This window comes from Saccopteryx leptura, chromosome 4 (genome assembly GCF_036850995.1).
Source record: "Saccopteryx leptura isolate mSacLep1 chromosome 4, mSacLep1_pri_phased_curated, whole genome shotgun sequence".
Lineage (NCBI taxonomy): Eukaryota > Metazoa > Chordata > Mammalia > Chiroptera > Emballonuridae > Saccopteryx > Saccopteryx leptura.
In genome coordinates, this window is record NC_089506.1 from 99,652,779 (window position 1) to 99,678,687 (window position 25,909).

The following is a 25,909-nucleotide window of genomic DNA, read 5'->3' on the forward strand; positions in this document are numbered from 1 at the left end:
AAAATACACACTGGGCTCCAAAACCCACTCACATGCAGTGCTCACAAAGCCACTGACTTATCCGAGTTTCCTAGAATCAAAGGTTTCTAGCTCACCAGCCTTATTCTCCTCAGTTCCCCATCTCCTTCCTTATCCCAGATACAAACTCTACACAAACTGGCTTCTCACTCAGTACTCCGCCATCTTGGCTGCTTCCCCTGGCCACTTGGCCTCTTTCTGCTCTCTGCTCTGCTCCCTCTGCTCTCTCATGCTAATCATCCCAGGAACCAAGAGAGCAAGCTCTCGTTCTACCCCCATTTTATAGTGTAGAAATCCAAACCTTTAATCCAATATACAAAACAGGGAAGTCTCTAATACAAAGTCACTTCTCTGAGGCATGATTGGATTGTACTGCCCCTACATCAAAAAGGGTAGGAAAGGCTTAATCCCAAAACCAACCCCCAGGCTACAAACACATTAATATCACCTGGGCAACGGCCTCCACGTGGGCAGCGCCACTTTAATAAAGTGAGCATAATACATTTTATCTGCCCAACAATGTGGCATTTGGGAGTTTATGAAAGATATTTACACATTTTGTTTCATGCTGACAACTTGAGGAGCACAGGGCGTATGATATTTATCCTCACCTTTCAGGTGGGGAAACTTAGATTTATAGATGTTTTATTTGTTTGAAGTCACGCAGCTAGTAAAAGGTGGAGCCAGATGTGGAACCCAACTTAGGGCTCTTTTTAGGGCGGGTCCATTTCTGTTACAGTTTCTGCCATTATATTTTCTTGCTGGGAAGAAACATTGTAATACTTTTCTCTATTAAATTCTTCCAGTTCTTTTCAAAGAAAAAGTGTTTCAATGCTTTTAATTTTTTTTGTTTTCTTATTAGTTAATATATTAATTAGCATGTATTAATTATTTACTTAGTATCAGGTACATGGCCATCTTTAGGATGCAAAAATAAATAAAAAAAGAAGAGAGACCCAGATTTTTAAAAATCTCTATACTGGCCCTGGCTGGTTGGCTCAGTGGTAGAGCATCAGCCTGGCATGCAGGAGTCCCGGGTTCGATTCCCAGCCAGGGCACACAGGAGAAGCGCCCATCTGCTTCTCCACCCCTCCCCCTCTCCTTCCTCTCTGTCTCTCTTTTCCCCTCCTGCAGCCAAGGCTCCATTGGAGCAAAGTTGGCCCAGGCGCTGAGGATGGCTCCATGGCCTCTGCCTCAGGCGCTAGAATGGCCCTGGTTGCAACAGAGCAGTGACCCATATGGGCAGAGCATCGCCCCCTGGTGGGCATGCCGGGTGGATCCTGGTTGGGTGCATGCGGGAGTCTGTCTGACTGCCTTCCCGTTTCCAACTTCAGAAAAATACAAAAAAAAAATATCTCTATACATTATGATTAATACTGTAAATCACGTATGAGCATGGTGCTGAGGATGTGCTGGTGGCCTGACCTTTGAAGGGTGTTTGATGGGGTGCGGGAGTTACAAGAAGCAGCATTATTACGATTTTTACATAATATACATGATATAGTACATACTAGATTACATAATATACATAACCTATTATGTATACATAATATTTAAACGTATATTATATATACATAAAATTTTACGTAATATGCCTAACACTGGAGGATGTGGGGTCAGCAGGTCCTTCTCTTCTACTTGCCTGCCCAGTGAACTGAGGAGGACTGCTGAAGACGAAGCTGCTACAGAGGTGGAGGGAGGGCCCATGTGCCCGCTAGCAAGTCTGGGGCTACACTGTGATAGGAAGCTCGTGGGCTTCAAATCAGAATTTGGTGGGATTACATCTGTTCTTCAGGGACATTTCTGTCCATAGTGGGAAGAAGGGACCAGTGGTGGGAATGACTGACGGCGTGGAGAGAACGTTCAGAGAACAGTTGAGTTCCAGGGAGTTGGAGGAGCTTGAACTAAGGCAGTGTCCAAGAGTGGAAGGGGCGGGTTGAAGAGATAGGAACTGTATATGGCAAAGAAAAATTCTCTGTTTGGAAAGATGGAGTAAAAAGTAATTAATAGAGATAGGAAAGAAGTGATAACATACAAAATATAGAGTGGTAGATATTTCCTTGTCTCATGTCTCAGTCTGCTTTAGCACACCTGCATAAAGCTCTCTAACAAAAATACCATAAACTGAGTAGCTTAAATAACAAATATTTACTTCTCATAGTTTGGGAGGCTGTGAAGTCCAAGATCAAGGCACCAGCAGACTTGGTGTCTGGTAAAGACTTGCTTCCTGGTTCGTAGATAGCTGTCTCATATATTCTCACATGATGGAAAGGCAAGAGAACTCTCTGGTCCATTTTATAAGGGCAGTAATCCTAATCGTGAGGACTCTCCCTCACGACATAATCACCTCCCAAAGGCTCCACCTCCTCAAATCATCAAAGTGGGGTTTAGGGTTTTAATTATGGAGGACACAAACATTTAGTCCATAATAACAACCCACCTTTGCCATCACAATAGATTCCATTCCCATTCCCTAGGAGATAACTTAAGGGTCACATTGGAACAATACTAGGGGAAAGAAGAGATTCTTCTGGAATTTTTGAAGGCATCTGTAAAAGACAAGTCATTACTGACATTTCTACTGCATTATAACAAGCTTTTCAGCATACCTAGTTGATGGCTAAAAATAGCCAACAGGTGAAAATGCATAAATTATCAGATAAGTCAGGCAGTAACTCATTTTTCAAAGATTCTTAGCTTTACAAAAGGCCGCACTGAATGGCTGTTTGTAAAGTTGCATTCTCCTCAGGACCTTAAAGTAGTATTCCTTCTGAGTAACTTCAACTTGTGACACAGAAACTTTCTGAAATTTTAGAGGAAATCCCAGAGTGCCTGTGTGTGTTTAATTTAAAAGAGAAATTACTTTTGTTTGTTCTAAGCAAGGGGTGTAAGATGAGCAGTTTCAGGGCTTTAACAAGGTTAACCAAAAACGGTCTCAGAGGCCCTGGCCGGTTGGCTCAGCGGTAGAGCGTCGGCCTGGCGTGCGGGGGACCCGGGTTCGATTCCCGGCCAGGGCACACAGGAGAAGCGCCCATTTGCTTCTCCACTCCCCCCCCCCCCTTCCTCTCTGTCTCTCTCTTCCCCTCCCGCAGCCAAGGCTCCATTGGAGCAAAGATGGCCCGGGCGCTGGGGATGGCTCCTTGGCCTCTGCCCCAGGTGCTAGAGTGGCTCTGGTCTCAGCAGAGCGATGCCCCGGAGGGGAAGAGCATCGCCCCCTGGTGGGCAGAGCGTCGCCCCTGGTGGGCGTGCCGGGTGGATCCCCGTCGGGCACATGCGGGAGTCTGTCTGACTGTCTCTCCCCTTTTCCAGCTTCAGAAAAATACAAAAAAAAACAAACAAAAAAAAAACAACAACACGGTCTCAGAAAGCCAGCTACATAAGAGATCTTTCAACTTAAAACTTACTGAAATTGTTTTCTTTGAAAGCCAAGTTCATTTAACTTTTTTTTTGTGTGTGTGTGTGACAGAGATAGAGAAAGGGACAGATAGAGACAGACAGGAAGGGAGAGAGATGAGAAGCATCAGTTCTTCATTGAGGCACTTTAATTGTTCATTGACTACTTTCTCATATGTACGTTGACCATGGGGGGCTACAGCAGAGTGAATGACCCCTTGCTCAAGCCAGTGACCTTGGGCTCAGCAACTTTTGGGCTCAAACAAGCTACCCTGCACTCAAGCTGGTAAGCCTTCACTTGAGCTGGATGAGCCCATGCTCAAGTCGACAACCTCAGGAATTCAAACCTGGTCCTCCGCATCCCGACACTCTCTCCACTGTGTCACCACCTGTTCAGGCAACTTTTTGTTTTTAATATTTGAAAACTGGGTTATCAGATTACATTGAAGTCTATATAGTTTAACTGATTTTTCATAAGAAATAATACTAAACTAATATCTGCCAGATTTTATGACTAAATGGCTGTTACATGTAAATGTTTCTAAGTTCTTTTTTGAGGAAGAGGGGAGTTTATCCCTTCTTGCAGAGATTGTGAACAAAATAGAATTAATAAATCCATAAATTTAATACTTAATTTTAATAGATTTATAAGTAATAACTTTCTTATATCTTACTAATTTCACATTTTTATTCTAACTGAATATTAATATTGAATGCAATAAATACTATGATTTTAAAGAATGATTCCTTGTTTTATCACTTAGCATACTCATGATTTCGAGATTTTGGAGCCACATATGTTTTTCTGTGAACCACACTCATGCTTTTGCAAATTAATCTTTTTTTTTGCTATGTTCCTTCTTTTATAAAAAGTGTTTGTTTAAATAACCATATATAAACAGAAGTTTATTTTGAGGATTAAATTTCATGTGAATAACTGCCTTTTTTAAAAAAAAATCTTTTGAATCACATCTCTTAGAGGAAAGCAAGCTAGCCTCAGAACGTGTTTTTTATTTTTTTCTTCAAGAATTTAAAATGAACTGTTTGTGTATTACAACATAGAGAAGTTTGTAAATTCATGGAGATAAGTTCTCTATCTTATATATCTTTGTATTCCCCACAGCCTCACACAATGCAGATTAATCCATGCTTATGCTAGATTTTTCTCTCTCTTTTTTTTTATAGGGACAGAGAAAGAGTCAGAGAGAGGGATAGACAGGGACAGACAGACAGGAATGAAGAGAGATGAGAAGCATCAATCATCAGTTTTTAGTTGCGACACCTTAGTTGTTCATTGATTGCTTTCTCATATGTGCCTTGACCGCGGGCCTTCAGCAGCAGACCGAGTAACCCCTTGCTCGAGCCAGCGACCTTGGGTCCAAGCTGGTGAGCTTTGCTTAAACCAGATGAGCCCACACTCAAGCTGGCGACCTTGGGGTCTCGAACCTGGGTCCTCCGCATCCCAGTTCGATGCTCTATCCACTGTGCCACCGCCTGGTCAGGCATGCTTATGCTAGATTTAAAGAACATCAAGTTAGTAGAAAAAAAATTATTTGCTTTGAGAGTGATTATGCAAAGAATTGTCTCTAAATTAGCAATATTCTTAAAGTCAGGGTAAATATTTTCCTGCTCTTCAACCTCTCTCTTCCCACCCCCTCACCCAGAGCATGTACCCAGAGGCACAACATCTCTGTGCATTCTGTCTGCTGGTTTTCATACATGTGAAAAGAAGCAGTCTCAGACCTGCTGAATACTGAAAACTGTAAAATAAGTTCCAGCCACTATCTCCTGTTTTCTTATTCTTTCATACTTCTAAATAGAAAGTTACTTTACCATTTTACACTTTATCTGAAAATTGTTTGTTTCAACATTTATGGAGGCCCCAGGGTGTCAGCTAACGTGTTAGACGGGTGATGTTATTAAAAGTAGGCAAGCTGCCGTCTTTGCCTTAAGAATGTCACGGCATGGAAATCAGTGCTATTCAGTGTCAGAGGTGCTGTGATACAAATAGGATAAGGGCGCCTTAGAGAGACAAAGGTGGGAGTGTTCACTTCTTTCGAGGGGGGTCAGAAGCCGTCACAGAGGCAGTGGCACTGGATCCAAATGGAAATGAATGGGAGCTTCCAAGACAGGCAGGTGGAGGAGAGCACATGGAAGGGCAGAGGGAGAGCGTGGGCAGGGACCTGCCTGAGGCTGGAGAGCTTGATGCGGAACTCTTCCATGCTACCTACAGAACTCTGCACTCTATGCTGTCAGCAGTGAGGCACGAATGAAGGGCTTTAAACTGCGGCATAATATAATCAGGTCTTTATTTTAGAAAATTGCTCTAATCACGTAGAGAATGAAGTGGCTTATTTATGCTTTCTTAAAAGCAATGCTTAAAGAACACAAATAGGCCAAACATTAAATTTTCTTCCTCGCTGCCTTGAACAGAATTTTACAAAAATCGCAATATACTGACTTCTGTAATTTGGATCTCCAGATGATCTTTGGATGAGTTGTATTTTGATAGCCTCCCAGTACTTTGTGTTCGGGTGTAAGGACCATAGGCTCCCTGCTCAGGGCAGCGCTGCTGCAGCCGGGCGGCAGGGAGCCCTTCCCCACGCCCATTCCTGCCCGGTCTTTCACCCATTCCTGCCCGGTCTTTCGCATAGAGTTGCCCAAGCCAGACGCTGAGATTTCCCTGGGTCCTTTTCTCTCTCTCGTCCTTCATGCCTTCCACTAAGTTCAATAGATTCTGCCTCCAAAATAACATCCCACATCGCTCTACTTCTGTCCGTGTCCGTGATGCTTCAACTTAGTGTGAGCGTCTCTCTTTCTCCCTTGGCCTATGGCAGCAGCCTCCTCAGGGCTCCCCACTTCCTTTCTCACCCGTCTCCCATTCTCACTCTGGTGAGCTTCAACCAGTTCATGAGCTTTTTGCACTTAGACTGAAAAGCCAGCCACTCCCGGCTCCTTTCTCCCTCAGCTTCGTCTCTCCACACTCTCCTCCAGCTCCAGCTGTTCCGTGCCCTACAGCGGCCTTGGAATGCTTTCTTCTTCGAGAAGCTCTTAGAATTCAGGGCCTGGCAGATACTCCTCGAAGATAATAGTGTAATGATATCATAATAATAACACTTTCTGCCATTTTTTGAATGTTTTCTGTAACCCAGACAGAGCAGGTGCCCTCCAGGCATTCTCTTTTAAGTAAATTAGCTGCAACACCTTGTGAAGTTGGCATGACCGTCTCCGTGTTTTCGGAGAGGACTCCGGGGCACAGTGAGCGGGAGTGACTTGTGCAGGTTCACGTTGTCAGTGTGTGGAAGAGCCTGTCTTGAAATTTGTCTGTGTCCAAATCCAGCTCTTTGGTACTGAAGTTTCAGAGGTATTTTATCATTAAATTTTAGTGATCGCTCATCAATTCCTGGAAGACAATCTTAGAGCAAGCTATAGAGAAAAATCTCTTACTGAAATTGAAAGTAAACATTAGCATAAGTGCCTTAGTGGCGACAGCAAACTTTGCTTAATAGTTTGTGTTTTGTTGATAATAAAAGAGTCAGTGGGCCTCTTCCAGCCACATCTCCTGCTGCTTCCCCTGATAAGCCCTAGACTGAATTTATAACTGAAAGCTTTTCGAAGACTCCCCCAAATCCATGCAGTTTTAAACCTTTCTACTTTTGCATACACCTAAAATACCCTTCTTCATCCCTTGTCATGCTGATCAACTCCTTCAAGACCCAGGAGGGCTCTCCACGGGGAGGACTTTGACTCTCCCTGAAGCAGAGCTGATGTTTCCTTCCCTGCACCGCCTTGCACAAAGCTGTGAACATGTGTTTGTTACAGTAACACGTACCATTAGCTGTATGTTATTCATGACCACGTGCTATGTGCCAGGCATGAGTCCTTTACATGTTTTTAATTCATTTCTCACAACAACCCTAGAAGTTGTCTCATTTTATAGATGAATAAATAAAGGCATCAGAAAGTTTAGTAACTTGTTTAAAATCATCCAGCTAATAAGTGGTGGCATCAGGAGTTGAATACAAGGTTTTTGGCTCCAGAGCCCATGCTTTTCTGTTTTGCTTTTTTTGAAATTTATTTCAATTACAGTTGACATACAGTATTATCTTCATTTCAGGTGCGCAACATTGTGATTAGACATTTATATGCCTTACGAGGTGATCACCCTCATAAGTCTAGTGTCCACCTCACACCATTGGTCCTACAGTATTGTTGACTATATTCATGATGGTTGCCAGATAGGAGGGGGTAGAGGGGATGGGTGACAAAGATGAAAGAAGTACAAATTTCCAGTTATGAAAATAGGCATGGGGATGTAAAACCCATGCCTTTCTATATCATTGTATCATACTACACCTCTACGCCTCTACGCTTTTCACCATTTATTACGTACTTAGTGTATACAAGTCACTGTATGCATCACACTGTATTGTGAGTATTAGTTTTGTTGTTTTGTTTGTTTGTTTGTTTTCTTTGTATTTTTCCGAAGCTGGAGACGGGGAGGCAGTCAGACAGACTCCTGCATGCGCCTGACCGGGATCCACCCGGCACACCCACCAGGGGACAATGCTCTGCCCATCCGGGCGTCACTCTGTTGTGACCAAAGCCATTCTAGCGCCTGGGGCAGAGGCCACAGAGCCATCCCCAGCACCCGGGCTATCCTTGCTCCAATGGAGCCTTGGCTGCAGGAGGGGAAGAGAGAGACAGAGAGGAAGGGGGGGGGAGGGGTGGAGAAGCAGATGGGCGCCTCTCCTGTGTGCCCTGGCCGGGAATCGAACCCGGGACTTCCGCACGCCAGGCTGACGCTCTACCACTGAGCCAACCGGCCAGGGCGTGAGTATTAGTTTTGTGCATGTGCCTTTCATACTGTTTGTGACTACCTGGAGGTCCAAGAACTGTGTCAAATTTACCCTTGTTATTTGGGACTTTGCACATGTGCTCCCTTGATTGCAAAAAAAAAAAAAAAAGGAGAAGAAAATATTTTCTCATGTAACTTGTAGGATATGGGAACAATATTCAAAATATTAATGCTAGTGTGTCATTAATTCTGAGTTTTATTGGTGTTGACTTTCACTTTAATCATGCCACTGTGCTTCTCCTTCCCAGACCAGCATCAAAGAGGGACAACTGTTGAAGCAAACCAGTTCTTTCCAAAGGTGGAAAAAGCGGTACTTCAAGCTCCGAGGCCGCACGCTTTATTATGCAAAGGACTCAAAGGTAACTTGAGAGAAAACTAGCGGCAAGCATTGGAAGTGATGAATGGATTTAAAATTTTGGTTCTCTAAACAATTTTTGTCTTGGGGCTCACTGTAGCTTTTCTGCTCTTATATGAATTCATTATAAATGTGACCCATCTTGTACCAAATCTCAAGGGAGCCTATTTGAGTCAGTTTCATGGCATGTCCCCTAAGGACAATAGAATAGGAAGGTTCTAGTGTAGGTTTCTTTTTTTTCTTTTCCTCCCTTCCTCCCTCTCTCCTTCCTTCTTTCATTATTCTTTCCTTCCAATTAAGATGAAATATTGAATATAACCTTATTAGATATAATAAACTAAAAAGTTTGGGTTTTCTCCCCTTTCTTGCTGTTTTTTACATCAAAGCTCTTTTCCTCACCATGAGAGGGAGAATTGCTATAGCAGTTACAAATCAGTGCCCTGGCTTCAGACAGGAGTCCCTGGCCCAGTCCCAGCACATGCAGGCACATGGCCTCAAGAAGAGGCTTAAATGAGATAACAGACATGATGTGCTTCCATAGTGCCTGACACACAGAGCAGTCACTCAGCTGTGCTAGTGGTTAAGAATAAAAATCATGATGGAATAAAATAAGGCTTAAGAATTATGTAGTTTTGGAAGAAAAATAATTGTAATGATTAGTTGCCATTTAAGTCTGACATTTTAGTATTCTTTCCAAAGTAAACATTAAGATTTTATGCTATAGTACGAATTGAGTAATTGATTATTTTCTTTTTAATTTGTATTAATTGAGAAGGCAGGGAGGCAGAGAGACTCCTGCGTGCACCCCGACTGGGATCCACCCAGCAAGCCCACTAGGGGGCTGTGCTCTGCCCATCTTGGGCTGCTGCTGCTCCTTTGCTCCAAATGGCACTATGTATTTCAGTACCTGAGGCGAGGCCATGGAGCCATCGTCAGTGCCCAGGGCCAAATTGCTTGAACCATTGGAGCCATGGCTGTGGGAGGGGAGGGGAAGAGAGAGAGAGAATGAGAGAGAGAGAGAGAGAAGTTGGAGGAGTGGAGAAGCAGATAGTCACTTCTCCTATGTGCCCTGACCGGGTATTGAACCCAGGACTTCCACATGCTGGCCAACACTCGACCGCTGAGCCAGCCGGCCAGGACAGTAATTGAGCATTTTCATATTAAAGAGTGTTTATTCCTAATGTGATTAGTAGAATTATAGAGCAGGAAGTAAAAACAAATCAAAAAACAAAACCCTGCTCTGAGCTTATACATCTGTAGAAGTAATAAATACATAAAATAATCTTATTTTAAAAGTCATTCTGTTCAGGACTGTCCCTGGTCTGGCTCCGTCCTGGCTTCACATTTATCTCCCGGCAGCACTGACCACTTGCTAGTCTTCAGCCCTGCTCCTTGTTTCCCTTCTCCAGATGACTTTTCCTCTACTTCCACTCGACGCAACTCCCTGCTTTCTCTAAGGTCCCCCCAAATAGCCTTTATTCCAGTATTCACAACAGAAAGAGTTAAAGTGTTCTTTGCTGGAGAAATTATCTGTGACCTTCTATAGCATTTCACATGATCTTGGTGACTGTGGAAACTATCAGAGAAGGGAGCCCCTTTTTCTGCACTTTTAGAGAAGCATTGTTATGCCTTACTGTGAGAACATCGAGAGAGAGTGAACAGTGACCAGATGACTAAATGTGGAAAGGATGCATTTATTTACTAGAATTGCTGATTTTATAAACTGTACATTTTTAAAGATTCCATCTCTATGGAGTTTTTACCACTGAAACATTTTCTGTTAGAACCGCTTTAAGAGTACAAAGGAGACGCCATCTTTTAGATGAGGGAGTAAGGCTCAGAGAGTTCAGTAACTCACCAGGACCTGAGCCAGGGCTAGGTCTCTTCGTTTCTCACTTAGCAGATGTGGGAATGATGATGTTGCCCTGCCTTCCTGCCAGTGTTTTTAAAAGGTTTAGAGAGATTGCTGGGGGTGGGAGAGGGGTGTGTGTGTGTGTGAGAGAGAGAGAGAGAGAGAGATTCCTAGTAGGCTCCCCATGAATTATGCTTGCAGAGCATTTTGCATTGAAACAGTGTTCTGGAGTTCTTTGAAATCCTTTTCAGTTTGAGATTTATGTGTTAGTTGTACTTTGTGGTTTTACTCACAAAGTATCACTAACTTAAATTTTTCTTTACTTTCTATTCCTAATTCTTGACATAGCCTCATAGTCATGACTTGATAATAAAAGAAATTATTGACGAGCATTGAGTTAGGTTTTCATTTAATATGTTTGTGTTCTTTTTCATTAACAGTCCCTGATATTTGATGAAGTTGACCTCTCAGATGCCAGTGTGGCTGAAGCCAGCACCAAAAATGCAAACAACAGCTTCACGGTACGTTCTGTACTGCTCTCCGCCCTCGAAAGTTAGAGAATGGCCTTTCCTAACATACAGAGAATGCTCTCATCAGTTACCAATGGTGTGCAAGCCTATGCTTGTTGGAGCTCTTACCAACACGATAAACTTGCTACGTACATTGAAGAATCTAGCACCCAGCACCATTTGTGATTGCAGTGGTAGAGGTTTACATTTTTCAGCTCCTTTAAATTTAATACTTCAACTAATTCTACTGTTCTTGGATGGCCAAAAACTTATCTTCATTATCAAAAATCCTATTTACCCTTTTCCTTCTGCTTTTACTCTGGTTGCTGTATGTAGTTCAGGCCTTCATTTCTTCTTACTAGGTAATGCATTGGTGGCTGTTTAAGAGGTGTCCTCCCATCTGCTTCTCTACCCCTCCTCGTTCCCCTTCTCTCTCTCTCTCTCTCTCTCTCTCTCTCTCCCCCTCCCACAGACAAGGCTTGATTGGTTTGAGTGCATAGGCCTCGGGCACTGAGGATGGTTTTGTGGAGCCTCTGCCTCAGGCACTAAAAATAGCTGGATTGTAAGCATGGTCCCAGATGGACAGAGCATCGGCCCCAGACGCAGTTGCTGGGTGGATCCCAGTAGGGGCACATGTGGGAGTTTGTCTCATTATCTCCTCTCCTCTCACTTGAAAAAGAAGAAGAAGAAAAAAGAGGTGCCCTCTGTCTGTTTAATTATTTTCCTTTGCAATCACACATCCCATTGCTCACAACACTTCACTGGCTTGCCGCTGTCTCGCTGCATCTGTAGCTCCATCGTAAAGTCTTATAAAATCATGCCTTAGTAGCCTCGTGTGAGTAGTCATTGTTTTTCTTTATATACCCTGCCAGGCCAGTGCTTCTGTCTGCACCTGTGCTTTTCCTGCTCCTTCTGATCTAAGTGATTCCTCCACAATCTATAGCTGTTGAAATCCTACCAGTTCTTCACAGCTTATCTCAGATATCCCATTATTCTACTTATTTGAGTAAAAAAAAATATGAATTGAATATCCTATGGATTGAGTACTATATACATGTCAAGCACTTGTGCTCAGTACAGGAGATCAGAGACAGAAGGATGGATGAGTACATACATACATACATATCACTTCCCTTTAAGATATTCACAGTGTAGTTCAGTGAAGTCACCTGGAGTTCTTCTATGACTACATACTCCTTAGGTCTTCTAAGATGCGTCGTTCTTCCTATGTAGTTGTCCCCACCCACATTCCCAGTCCCTGTTCTCGGGAGCCACCACTGCTATCAGTGTGTTCTGTCCATCCCCTCGGCAAGTCAGGGCAGGGGAGGCAGACAGATAAACAGACCCAGAGCAGTGCCATGATAGAGGTAAGCCCTGGTTGGCGTGGGGGCTGGGGAGGAAACAAATGTGTTCAGTTTTCATCTTATTGATTTATGGGTATGTGAGATAACTCAGGGTATAAATATTCCTTCCCCTTTCCTGTCCCCCCTCCCCAGGGAGAGTTTAGTTGGAGAAGAGGAAAGCCAAGAATAGAATCCTGGGAAAATGTTAAAATGTAAGGTTTGACCAGTAAAGACCGAGTGAGAGCATTTGGAAGTATAGACGGAGCATCAGGCGGCTGTGATGTTATAAAAAGCCAGCGGAATAGAGTTTCAAGATGGAAGTTGTTAAACATCAAATGTTGTCCAGAGGCCAAGTCAAGGAAGAAATGAAAATTGTTTGTTGAATTTGTTAGCCCGGAGGTCATGGGTCACACTGATGTGAATAGCTTTGGTGGAAAGGTGGCATGCATTCGGCTGCACTGAGAATGCCAAGTGGGGAGGCAGAAGGAGCCAGGGCGGGCCACTTCCCCAAGACTTGGCTCTTTAAAGGAGTACAAGCATAGCTAGAGCAGGGGTCTGGAACCTTTTTGGCTGAGAGAGCCATGAACGCCACATATTTTAAAATGTAATTCTGTGAGAGCCATACAATGACCCGTGCATTATCCAATACAAATTTGGTGTTGTCTGGAGGACAGCTGTGATTGGCTCCAGCCACCCACAACCATGAACATGAGCGGTAGGAAATGAATGGATTGTAATACGTGAGAATGTTTTATATTTTTAACATTTTTTTTTTATTAAAGATTTGTCTGTGAGCCAGATGCAGCCATCAAAAGAGCCACATCTGGCTCGTGAGCCATAGGTTCTCAACCCCTGAGCTAGAGGAATGGCCTAGCTTGAAGACTGAGTTTTGGTTTTGTCGTTCTTTTGCTTTGTTTTTAAAATGGGTTTTGAATGTGTATGTGTGAAGAGAAGAAGTAATTATTAGAATTAAAGTTGAAGCTTCAGGAGAGGGGGAATAATTGATAGAGCATGACTGCTGAGTATGCCAAAGAGCAAAGCAACCATAGCACAGGGCAGGAGAGGAGCCTCGAACAGGAGACAGAAAGTCTGTGGAAGTAGGTGTTGGCAGGAAGTTCATATATTTTTCTCAGTGAAATTGAAGACAGGTCATCTGCTATTGGTAAGAGTTTAGGAGAGTTAGGGGTAGCTTCTGAAGATAATGAGAATTGAAACTGAAGAGGGACCTGAGGAAGATTGACTAGGTAGTAAATAGTTTCATAGTGTCTACCAAAGATTGGAGATCAAGTTTAGTCAAGTAAGGCCTGTTGCACTTTGTTTAAGATGGGGCTAGGGAACAACTAAATTGATGGAGGGTGGATGGTTTATAGGGAATGTTTGACAGAGAGAAAAAGGGATTGTTGGATATTTGGGAGTTGAATAACTCATCCATCTGCCCCCTCTGAATTCTCAGATTTTAAGAATGAAACACAGGTGATAAGGGACAGCTTATTAATGGCTGAATAGGATCCAGTAACTGCTAAATACAGAGATTCTGATAAATTGTTGGAGACCTAAGGCCAAAATGATGTTTATTGTTTTTTCTTCTTGGGTGAAGGTGGATTAGAGTCATTAACTAGTTAGATTAGCCTCTGCCTTCCCTGGGGACTGAACAGCAGTCCTCCCTCTCTGTGGAGACTCATGCGGGAGGGGGAAGATAAGGCTTTCCTCCCAACAGAGGTCTAGAGTTTAGTTTCAGATTTGAAGGATGGAATAATTTCAGGTGGAGACAGTCTAGGGTATTGGAGTAGATAAAGGTAAAGGGAACTGAGAAACTTGGGTTTGGGAGAGGTTATTCAAATCCTTTGTACAGTTCTTTCTCGGACCTCCAGCTGCATGCAGTCTCTCCTGCTGTACCATTCTTATAGAACTTACTGTATTTTTCATTGCATTTAGTTAAATACTTATGTTTGTTATAACCTTCTTGATGCCAGGGATTGTTTCATATCTTTTTACCTCATATTATCCGTAAATATGTATTGATTTAATTAATAAGATGAAAGTTTACACAAGAAGACTTTTTTGTTAAAAAAAATTCTTGAAATTTCTTCACTCAAACATTATTTCTGAAGTTTGTTTGGATTAGAAATGCGGAGACTAAGGTTAGGCAGATTGCTTAGAGTTTTACAGCAAATCGATTTGGTAGATCTTTCCAGGGTATAAAATGGAACAAGAGAGATGTTTTCAATCAGTAATTGACAGTCTCTCCTGTCTTTAAATATTTAAATGTCTCTCTTACTGAATTGCAGTGACTGCTACTGAGGCTGGTGTTCTGGCTAGTTCCCGCCAGAGGTTAATGGCGTGGTTTGGTGGTGTGATGTCTGGGAATCCAGGAATGGCCAGATTCTGCTTCGTGGTGGCCACTTCTCCTCTCCTTGAAGTCTCTAAGGATGATATTTTAACAAGGGACAGGAGTAAATAGAAGATCTATAATTAGTAAGTGGAAAGTGGAAAAGCTGTGCTTCCCCTAAAACCCAGTACCAGATTCTCTAATAAAATGGGTTCTACAGTGAGTGCTGTGTGGAGGTGGACAGAAACCGACCTGACCTGGGAAGTTACTCAGCACCATTTCTGCTGCGTTCTGCGGATTGTGAGCGAGTCACCAGGCTGGCTGAGCTTCCAGGGGCAGGGACATCACACACCACGCGAGTCGTGTCGGAGGATTTGCTACATGGTAAAAACCTGGCTAGAGGATGATTACTTTCCCTTTCTTGCACAGTCCAGGGCTCCATCCCAAGAGTTATTGTCCTGTTTTTTTTTTGTTTGTTTTTTTGTTTTGGTTCAGTCTAAATCAGCTCAGGAATTGTATTAGTTTTCTGTTGCTTCATAACAAATTACCACAGACTTCATGGCTTAGCACACTGTTCGTTTATTATCTCACAGTTTCTGTTGGTTACACAGCATAGCTGGGTTCCTCTGTCCACAAAGTGGAAGTAAATAAATATGAAAAATTAATATATGTACATATATTCATATACATACACATACACACATACTTTTTATTTTTAAGTGAGAGGAGGGGAGATAGACAGACAGACTCTCACATGAGCCCTTACTGGCATCCACCCAGCAACCCCCATCTAGGGCCAATGTTCGAGTCAACTGAGCGATGTTTAGCACCTTAGGCTGATGCACTTCGACCAGCCGAGCTATAATCAGCACCTGGAGCCAACACTCAAAAAAGTCGAGCCACTTGCTGTGAGAGGGGAAGAGGGAAAGAATGGGTAGAGGGAGGGGAGAGGAGCAGATGGTCGCTTCTCCTGTGTGCCCTCACCAGCAATCAAACCCGGGACGTCCACATGACATGCTGTAATCACTGAACCTACCAGCCAGGGCTAGGCAGAACTGATTTTTAGAATTCAGTGAGTACTGGGACAGAGAGTCGTTTTAGTTTAAGGGCCACTTGCCATAGCACACATGACTGGAAGTTGATTGGCATTAGATTATGATTTTTCTGATGAAGTTTTAAAAGGTGTGCATAAAGATAAACCAATAAACAAAGAGAACATACTCTTACAGCACAGAAAATTCTGAAAATTATATATCGATAATATTCAATGAGCAGGCTGTTTTAATGCTTTCTTTTCTGTTTTCCCCTTAGCTTCCACTCCATTAATATAGTCCATTTCTCTCTTAAGAGAGGAAGCACATCCTTTGAACCTAAGAAAGTGTCAGTTTATTTTTATCTATTAGTGTCTCAATATTTAGTTACAAAGGAAGTAACTCAGAAGTCACTCGTTTCATATTTTTTATGAGTACACATCACATACCAGGTTATTAGAAAATCACCTAAATCAGCAATCACTTGGATAAATAAGTTTTCTACTTTAGTTGATAATATTTATTGTAACTATTATATGCCTCCGCTAAATGCTTTTTATCTAATACCTCATGTACTTCTTTATATCAATCTTATAAGGTAGGAACTATATGCTCCCCATTTAGAGGAATTGTAAGTGATTCCTATAAATACATGTAAATTCCTTGTAATACATGTAAATAGCTAGAATCTGAACCCATCTGGGTTACCTGGCCGCAATGTGTGCTTGGCCACTCTGCTACCTGCCTCTTTGTTGTGGAGCTATAGATGAGTGTGGTTCACACAGTGTTCCTCTAATTACTTTTTACACATTTAGTTCTTTTTTACTCTGAGTCAATCATGCAGTCTCGTGTTGCATTGCCAGAGTCCTACTTTATAGTACTGGTCATACTACAAACCTAGAATATACATTATATTTTAGGTACTACATTTGAAATAGAAATGTTGGCTAAAGAGCTCACAGAAGGCCCTGGCTGGTTGGCTCAGTGGATAGAGCGCTGGCCTGGTGTATGTACGCCCCAGGTTCAATTCCCGGTCAGGGCACACAAGAGAAATGACCATCTGCTTCTCTCCCCCACCCTCTCCTTTTTTTCTCCCTTTTCTCCTAGCATAGCCAGTGGCTTGATTGGTCTGAATGTGTCAGTCTCAGATGCTGAGGATAGCTCAATTGATTCAAGTATCAGCCCCAGATGAGGGTTACTGGGTGGTTTCCAGTTTGGGGCATCATGTGGGAGTCTGTCTCACTGTCTCTCCTCCTCTTAAAAAAAAGCTTCACAGAGGGCCCTGGCTGGTTGGCTCAGTGGTAGAGCGTCTGCCTGGCGTGCAAGAGTCCCGGGTTTGATTCCCGGCCAGGGCACACAGGAGAGGCACCCATCTGCTTCTCCACCCCTGCCCCTCTCCTTCCTCTCTGTCTCTCTTCCCCTCCTGCAGTCAAGGCTCCATTGGAGCAAAGTTGGCCCAGGCGCTGAGGATGGCTCCATAGCCTCTGCCTCAGGCGCTAGAATGGCTGTGGTTGTGACAGAGCAATGCCCCAGATGGGCAGAGCGTAGCCCCCTGGTGGGAGTGCTGGGTGGATCCCGGTTGCGCGCATGCGGGAGTCTGACTGCCTCCCCATTTCCAGCTTCGGAAAAGTACAAAAAAAAAAAAAAAAAAAAAAAAAAGCTCACAGAGGAATGTAATTCATATTATGAAAAGGTATGGGGATCATGGAGATCATGACTGACTTTAAAGGACACTTTTTATTTTAAAGATTTGAGAAAATGTGACAGGTCTTTTTAACATATGAGGGATGATCACGTAAAAGAGGCGTAGACAGGTTATGTGTTACTGCCGTGTGTAGGACCGAGCCCTGTGATTGAATTCACAGAGGGTCAGTTTCAGCTCTGTGCAAGACAACTATCTGTCTACTTTGAGTCATCTGATAGAACAGGTCCCTTGTGAGGTCATGGCTCTGCCCAGCATTAGAATGCTCTAGTCATCTCGTTCCCTGTGAACTGAAAGGGGCCTTCAAGAACGGAGCTCTCACAGCAGACTCAGGTTCAGAGTGCTGAGATGAGGTTTTCAGGGTTGGATGGCTGACAGCTGAGCACAGCTAGTCCGGAACTCGGAGCGCTTAGCTATTGGGATTTCTTGGGAGTGGGCTAGGTCGAATGGATTTAGAGATTGCTGGGTGCTGTGCTGGACTCTTTAAACATATTGTCTCAATGTAGCATACAAGAGCTGAGTGACCATCTTTTAAGAATATTCCTGGAGAAACCTTTGCATAGTGTGCATATGTGGGAGGGGCTGGTGGGAGACAGTGGAGACCAAACTTCCCTTGCAGGCCCAAAAACTGTCCCCAAGGCTAACACAGGGCCTGGCACAGAGCGGAAGGACAATAATGGTTGAATGAATGAAGGAATGTGTCCTGTTGAATGGATAAATGAATGAACGATATTTGTAAACTCTAGTTTCCTTTGGGAAATACTTGTATCCTCATTGAAGTCTTTATATCATAGCCCAGACTGTTTTTATACCAAAAACAAGTTCTATAAACAGGATTCTTGCCTATTATTAATCATTGCAGTGGTCCATATTAGATGCCTGATAGTGGAAAAACTAATATTTTTACAATCAAGTTGGTTTAAATATTTTATAACACCCTAAAATGATACCACATTAATGCAATTTGAGTGGCTTTTTTGCCTTTTAAAATTGACATATATAATTTAGATGTCTTTATAATATGAAAGCTGATAATTTATAAGTTAAGTTTGAAATTTGTATTTTTTTCTGTAACTTACATGACATCAGTTTTAGAAGTGAAATATCTGATCATTGTTTCTGTGGGTGTATCTCATTTGCCTTTTCATTCGTGATATATCATCTTTTCCAAGACTGTAATCCAGAGAAATACCTCTTAAAGCTATTATGAAACTCCTCAAACAAAAATCCTAGTAGGTAAGAAACCATTGGTTCTTTTTTTTAGCTAAACTAAGATATAGGAGGAAGAACTGTGCCCTTGTCTCTGCCTTCACCAGTGGTCTTCCATCAATCCTTCAACTAGACTTTCTAAAGTAGGCAAGGGGCACTGAGCATGTCCTTGAACATTCTGGCCACTCTGGAGCACTGGACACTGGGCTTGTTTGAATAATCAGATCTTGGGGGTCTCAGCACACAGGTCAGTTTCATCAAAGGGTCTGATGTGGTATAAAGAGACACTATCAATAGTCTGGAAGAGAGGATTTACTCTCTAAAGAACTGTGCCCCTGAAGGTCCAAGCAGATATCATGTTAAGTTGCTTAGTGTGGCATTAGTAGCCTGTCCTGGTCTGCTGAAGATCCATGACTCAGGGAGAACGTGGTTCTCCTGGTCAGTAACCTTTCAGCCTTCTGCCTTTAGTTCTTTTTGTATCCCACAGGCTGTTGCACAGCAGCCCACTCCCTATCCCATCCTCCCTTCTGGGGGACTGCCCTTAGATCAGGGGTCTCAAACTCAACTCAGCATGTGGGCCACAGAGCAAGATCACAGCTGTTTGGCGGGCCGCACTAGGTCTACAAAAGGCAACTGTTACGCAACACTTTTCTCACTGCAGTTGAAAACAAAAAAAAATCAGTACAACAAGCACAATCGTACATGCAGTTTACTCAGTGTCACAAAACGACCAGAAACTGTAGTTCGCATCACAACTGCTGTTAACTAAGCTAATATCTAGCTAGGATGCTAGAGAAATGAAAAATACAAGTAGGCCCCTAGGCTTACTTAATTTTATCCAAAATATTTTGAACTTCGTGGATTAGTCTGCGGGCCGCACAAAATTGTTAGATAGTCATTCATTCATTTAGCAAATGTTTATTGAGAATTGGCCATATATTATATATACATGTATATATATGTTATATTGAGAGCTTGCTGTGTGTATCAGATCTTGCTGTATGCTAGATTCTAGATATGCAATGGCAAAAAGAATTGGCCACTGATTGCTAAATTGTTTTATAAACAAGTTTTAAAGCGTCTATGGATAGGGCCCTGTCTTTAAAGTATGTGGGCCTGGAATAAGATTATTGGGATACAAAAAAAAAAAAAAAAAAAGGGAATTGGCTTCCAGTGGGGAATTAGGAACTGTCCTATCACAGATTATAGGAAAGAGAGGATATTACATACCTCCTTAGAGCTTGAGGCCCAAAGCATTAAGGATTCTAAACCGAATCCTTCGGGACTGATTCATCTGCTCTTCTCCACAAGTGTGCCTTCTATGCCAGTATTTCTGAGGCCAAAATATGGGACTATGTAGAATTGCTTATCCCTGACCCTAGACACCAGTGCTTTATGAAACTGGTTCCTTAGGAGGACTTTAGCCTTAGGTACCTTGTGGATAGCCATCCAGATGTACAGGCTGGCCCATTTTAACCTTGTATTAAAAGAGAGGAATGACCTTCATAGTGTCCCTTCTGTTCTGTAGCTCCCAGTGACTGGCCACGTGCTGCGCAGCCTCCGTTCTTGGGACTCAGGATAAACCTGAATTTCACTCATATGCTTCATGTACTACAAGGCCTTTCCTAGCTCCAGCGAGATGGTCCTGAGCTGATGCTGTTAGTGTCACCATCATCCCGGAGACAGCAGTTGTAGCTATGTGGAATTGAACTTCTAGATCCCATATATATATTTATTTATTTTTTTACAGAGACAGAGAGAGAAAGTCAGAGACAGGGATAGATAGGGACAGACAGACAGGAATGAAGAGAGATGAGAAGCATCAATCATCAGTTTTTAGTTGCAACACCTTAGTTGTTCATGGATTGCTTTCTCATATGTGCCTTGACCGTGGGCCTTCAGCAGACCAAGTAACCCTTTGCTCGAGCCAGCGACCTTGGGTCCAAGCTGGTGAGCTTTGCTCAAACCAGATGAGCCCGCACTCAAGCTGGCAACCTCGGGGTCTCGAACCTGGGTCCTCTGTATCCCGGTCCAACGCTCTATCCACTGCGCCACTACCTGGTCAGGCTAGGTCTCATCTTCTCTCCTGAGAGATTTTTTTTTTCTTTTTTTTTTTTTTTTTTGTATTTTTCTGAAGCTGGAAACAGGGAGAGACAGTCAGACAGACTCCCGCATGTGCCCGACCGGGATCCACCCACCAGGGGCGACGCTCTGCCCACCAGGGGGTGATGCTCTGCCCCTCTGGGGCGTCACTCTGCCGCGACCAGAGCCACTCTAGCGCCTGGGGCAGAGGCCAAGGAGCCATCCCCAGCGCCCGGGCCATCTTTGCTCCAGTGGAGCCTTGGCTGCGGGAGGGTAAGAGAGAGACAGAGAGGAAGGAGGGGGTGGGGGTGGAGAAGCAAATGGGCGCTTCTCCTATGTGCCCTGGCCGGGAATCAAACCCGGGTCCCCCGCACGCCAGGCCAACGCTCTACCGCTGAGCCAACCGGCCAGGGCCTCTCCTGAGAGATTTTGTATGAGAACTGGCAAGGATTGCTCGCGTTTGAACTAGCAGCCCCAGTGCCACCACCATTCAGTTACACAGAGGCTCCTAAGCTGTGCAAACTGCCACAGCAGGTTTGTTCCCTCTTTGCCAGTTTACCTGCTCCGCTGGTGCCCTTTTAGAGGAAGGGGTTTGGGATTAACTTGGACTTCATTGTGATGTTTCTGTGGCTAAAGTGCTTAGTTGAAGAATTTTTGGTCCCATACTTAATTTAGATGAGTTCCCATTTGTGGTACAGAACAAAGCCTCATAACCTGAGAAAGATGACATTCTGTCTCATTGGGGGCACCTGGAATAGGGGCCTCTAGGAGAAAATAAACAACGAGCCATTAAAAAATAAAAATAAAAGATGGGGGTTATGGGGTGGGGGGGAGGAGAGGGAGTGGGTTAGGGGAGGGGAGGGGCACAAAGAAAACCAGTTAGAAGGTGACAGAAGACTATTGGACTTTGGGTGATGGGAATGCAGCATAATCAAATGTCAAAATAACCTAGAGATGTTTTCTCTGAATGTATGTACCCTGATTTATCAATGTCACCCCATTAAAATTAATTTAAAAAAAAGAAAAATAAAGAAGAAAGCACCGTAAGTATCTGGTTATCAGCTAAAGAGGGCCTCACAGCCTATGGCCATCTGATCGGAGCACCAGAACCCTGAAAACTTTTAGTGTCTTGCCAGTTCTCTACTGGCCAGCCTGGTGGAGTCTCGTTTTCTAAGAAGTTTAATGTTCCAGGCCTCTCAGGAAGACAGAATCTTTGATGCCCTGTTCAGAATTGGGAATAGTGGAGAGCCTTGGTGCTCAACTGTCTAGAAAGTCTGAGAGATATTGGCAATCCTGTGTTTTATGAGTAATTCCAGTTTGCTGACATCGTGAATGACCTTGACAAAGCTCAAGTGATTGGGCACTTTGTTTATCACACCTGGTGTTATCTGTGACTCCAGAATCAGCCTGCCATCCAGGACAAAATGCTATAAAAATAAGGGCACATTATTACACCACTCAGATTTTGGCTTCCTTGAACAATTAAAGATATTAACCTCTTTTTATTCTTTTTTTTTTCCATTGAGAGAGAGGGAGAGAGGAAGGGAGGGGGGAAAGTGTATATATATATATATATATATAGAGAGAGAGAGAGAGAGAGAGAGAAAGAGAGAGAGACAAGTATTAACTCATTGTTCCACTTAGTTATTCCACTTAGTTGTGTACTCATTGATTGCAGAAGTACATGCCCTGACCGGGGATTGAACCTGCGACCTTAGTGCACTGGCATGACACTTTATCTACTGACCCACCTGGCCAAGGCCCAACCTCTTATTTAAAAAAAAATCAAAATAGTTTTGTTTGCCTTGAATGTTAATAAAATATTAAAACTGTTTAAAAATTTAAGGTGTTTGTAATCTAGATGAGAAACATAAATTATTATTTATTTTTAAAATCTTTTTGGTCTGTCCTGTCACCCACAATGAGTAATGGGCATGTAGCAAGTATTTTTAAGTTCCTATGTCACTTCATTATCTCATTAAACCCATGAAATATTCTTCCTTCTCTTCGGCAGATGAAGTGGTAAGGTTCAGAGAACATATTTGTAAATTTATATAGCCAACAAGCAGCATAATTAATACTCAAAGCCTGTGCTCTTTCCATGAGGATGCATAGCATATTGGCATTTTCAGGCCCTTATGATTATTAGTACAAAAACAGTAACTACCATTTTTCATAGGGTGCAGTTCAGTCTGGCCATTTCTAGTGAATCCTCATTACCTTACAAGTGAGAAGAAATTTTATATAGAACCATGTAGCAGCCAACAACTATTAGAGTGCTTGCTTGTCACACAGTGTCAATTCTTGTGGTCATTATGCTAATGACCTCTAGTGGGAGAAACAGGATGCAACGTTGACCACCTTCTGCATTGTGACAGGTCTCAGATAAGAATTTAATTTCTGGCAAGAAAATGGTTTAAGAGAAGCTTTTTAATTCAGTAGTTTCTGCCTTGAACATTTCCGTGGTCTCTGGACCCAGTTTAAACGTTGCTAAGAACAAATCTTTGTGCATCAAGGCAAAGGCAGGTTTGTGGTTGGGGGAGATAAGTTACAACCTACCTAGTCAGCAGCAGACAAGCGGAGGCAGAAGCAAGATCTTTTTTCTTTTTTTAATTTTTTAAATTCTCTTATTCACCTGTCCCACCCCTTCCTCTGGTAAACATTTCACTTTTATCTATGTCCATGAGTCTCAGTTTTATATCCCACCTATGTGTGAAATCATATACTGTAGTTCTTAGCTTTATCTGATTTACTTATTTCACTCAGTATAATGTTCTCAAAGTTCATCCATGTTGTCGTAAATGATACTATGTCATGATTTCTTACGGCTGAGTAGTATTCCTTTGTATGCAGTGTGTCCGTAAAGTTATGGTGCACTTTTGACCGGTCACAGGAAAGCAACAAAAGATGATAGACATGTGAAATCTGCACCAAATAAAAGGAAAACTCTCCCAGTTTCATACCTATTCAGTGCAGTTCCACGTGGGCTTACACACAGATTTTCTAGGGCTCCTTAGGTAGCTATCCCGTGTAGCCTCTACAGACTTGTCACTGACTGATGGCCTACCAGAACGGGGTTTCTCCACCAAACTGCCGGTTTCCTTCAACTGCTTATCCCACCAAGTGGTGTTATTCCTATGAGGTGGTGCTTCATTATAAACGCGCCGATATTCATGTTGCACTTTGGTCATGGATTCGAATTTAGCGAGCCACAGAACACACTGAACTTTCCTCTGTACCATCCACATCTTGACTGACATGGCCGTGGGCTGCTCCGCTGTATACACGGTGTTACGTCATCATCTGCACATGCGCACATGCTGCCACATCATCCTACAGAAACTAGGAGGGTTTTCCTTTTATTTGGTGCAGATTTCACATTTCTATCATCTTTTGTTGCTTTCCTGTGACCAGTCAAAAGTGCACCATGACTTGACGGACACACTGTATATGTACCACATCTTCTTTATCCAATCCTCTATCAAGGGACATGTTTGTTGTTTTCATGTCTTGGCCACTGTGAATAATGCTACAATGAACATGGAGGTGCATATATCTTTGTGTTCCAATATTTCTAAGTTTTTTGGGTAGATACCCTGTAGAGGGATAAAGCAAGATCTTTTTATTGACAAGTACATTGAGTTCTATCCATTTGGAGGTTTTCTTGTTGTTTTTTTGTTTGTTTTGTTTTTATGTTTTGTTCATTGTCATAGAACTTGCTGGCAGCAGATCTGAAGGCTTCTGGAAAGACCTGGTGCTCCAGTGTGTTAGCTGTCAGAGCTTATGAAGGTCAGAGAGCTCTCTCAGGATACTTTCAGAAAGTATCTCAGGATACTTCTGATGAGCTGCACCCACTGGTATGGAACTCAGGGCAGAAGATGGCCTTTAAATCTTGGAGAAGAACAGATTAGTTGCAAGAAGCTATTAAACAGAGCCGACATCCTAGACTAGAAGGTGTGGCTACATGATATCGTGGCTCTTGACATCCGGACTCCATTAGACCCCTTCCAGCCAGGCTGAGTGATGTCTTCCATTAATTTAGATACCAGGCACGGCCTAGAGACATGGTCTGTCTGGATCAGCTGGTGGGATTTCTTATCTCTGCAGATGGGTTGCTTTTACACATTTCATGAATGCTTTGGTATAATTTAGCATGACACTATTTAGTGTGAACATCAGACAGTGGAAAGCCATTGTAACCAGAAGTCACATGGTCACATAGGCCTGTCACTAATCTTCAAGTGGAAAGCATGACAGTATTCTGTGTGTTGTATGCATGTATGTTCTATGTTATCTCATGTTTATCAGAGCATTGGATAGAGTATTTTGACTCTGTGGTCTGATTTTTGCACAGATCTTCACCATTTTCATTTTCAGAATTCTATTGCTAGAGGATACTAACAACACTTAATTTTTCATAGTTGTTCACCAGTCATTATGGCTGCCCTAATTGTTAGGCTCAGAATGTGGGAAAAGATGTCAGGTTAAAGCAGCTAAATCCTCTCCCTTTGAGTACCTTTGTAAGAATTTAGAAGGTGTTTGTGTGTGTGCGCGCATGCACGCGTGTGCATACAGGGAAAGTGTTGCTCATGTGAATATATTTTAGATTGTGTTTCTTTTCAGGATAGGTAGAAGTATGCCCACCAGCAAGAACTGACATGACTATCCTCAAAAGGACTGTTGGAAAACTTCTAAAAGATTTTAACCTGAAGTTTAGCACAATATGGTCAAGATACACAATAATTTATAAAGGAAGTTCTTTTATGTTTTTGGATTCACCAATGATTTCACTGTCCATATCATCCAGAATTAGCAGAACTAGTGAAATGTACTGTTTATTTATGCAAAGACATGTTTAAAGATATTTATTGCACATTGTATAACAAAAGATCAGAAACAACTCAAATGTAGAAGCTAGGGACTGTTTGAAATGAACTATGAAATATGTCACATGGTGGAATGTTATGCAATCATGAAAAAGAATGAATTAGCTCTAAACATGCAGTGAACTTCAAATTTTATACAGTGGGAAAAGCCAAATGTGGAACTGTGTACATGCATAAAATGTTACTCTGTGTGTGTTTGTGTATGTGTACCCACACTGTGTTTAAATCTAAAAAGACCACATATTTGTTTTATATGCAAAGAGATATACAGATTTCTGGGGAATACACAGAAGCTGATGAATATTTATTTGCCACAGGAAGGAACTCAGTAGCTGGGGACAG

The 25,909-nt window shown here is 42.7% G+C and overlaps 1 protein-coding gene across 5 annotated transcripts in view; it reads left to right on the forward strand.

Annotated features, from left to right (window-relative positions):
• DGKH (diacylglycerol kinase eta) overlaps positions 1 to 25,909 on the forward strand; it is a 220,665-nt gene that overhangs the window by 93,234 nt on the left and 101,522 nt on the right. For all 5 annotated transcript variants that reach the window (XM_066380833.1, XM_066380838.1, XM_066380837.1 and 2 more), the window contains exons 3-4: positions 8,518 to 8,628; positions 10,917 to 10,997. In XM_066380833.1, the coding sequence (XP_066236930.1) occupies positions 8,518 to 8,628; positions 10,917 to 10,997 (192 nt within the window). The remainder of the gene's footprint in view (positions 1 to 8,517; positions 8,629 to 10,916; positions 10,998 to 25,909) is intronic.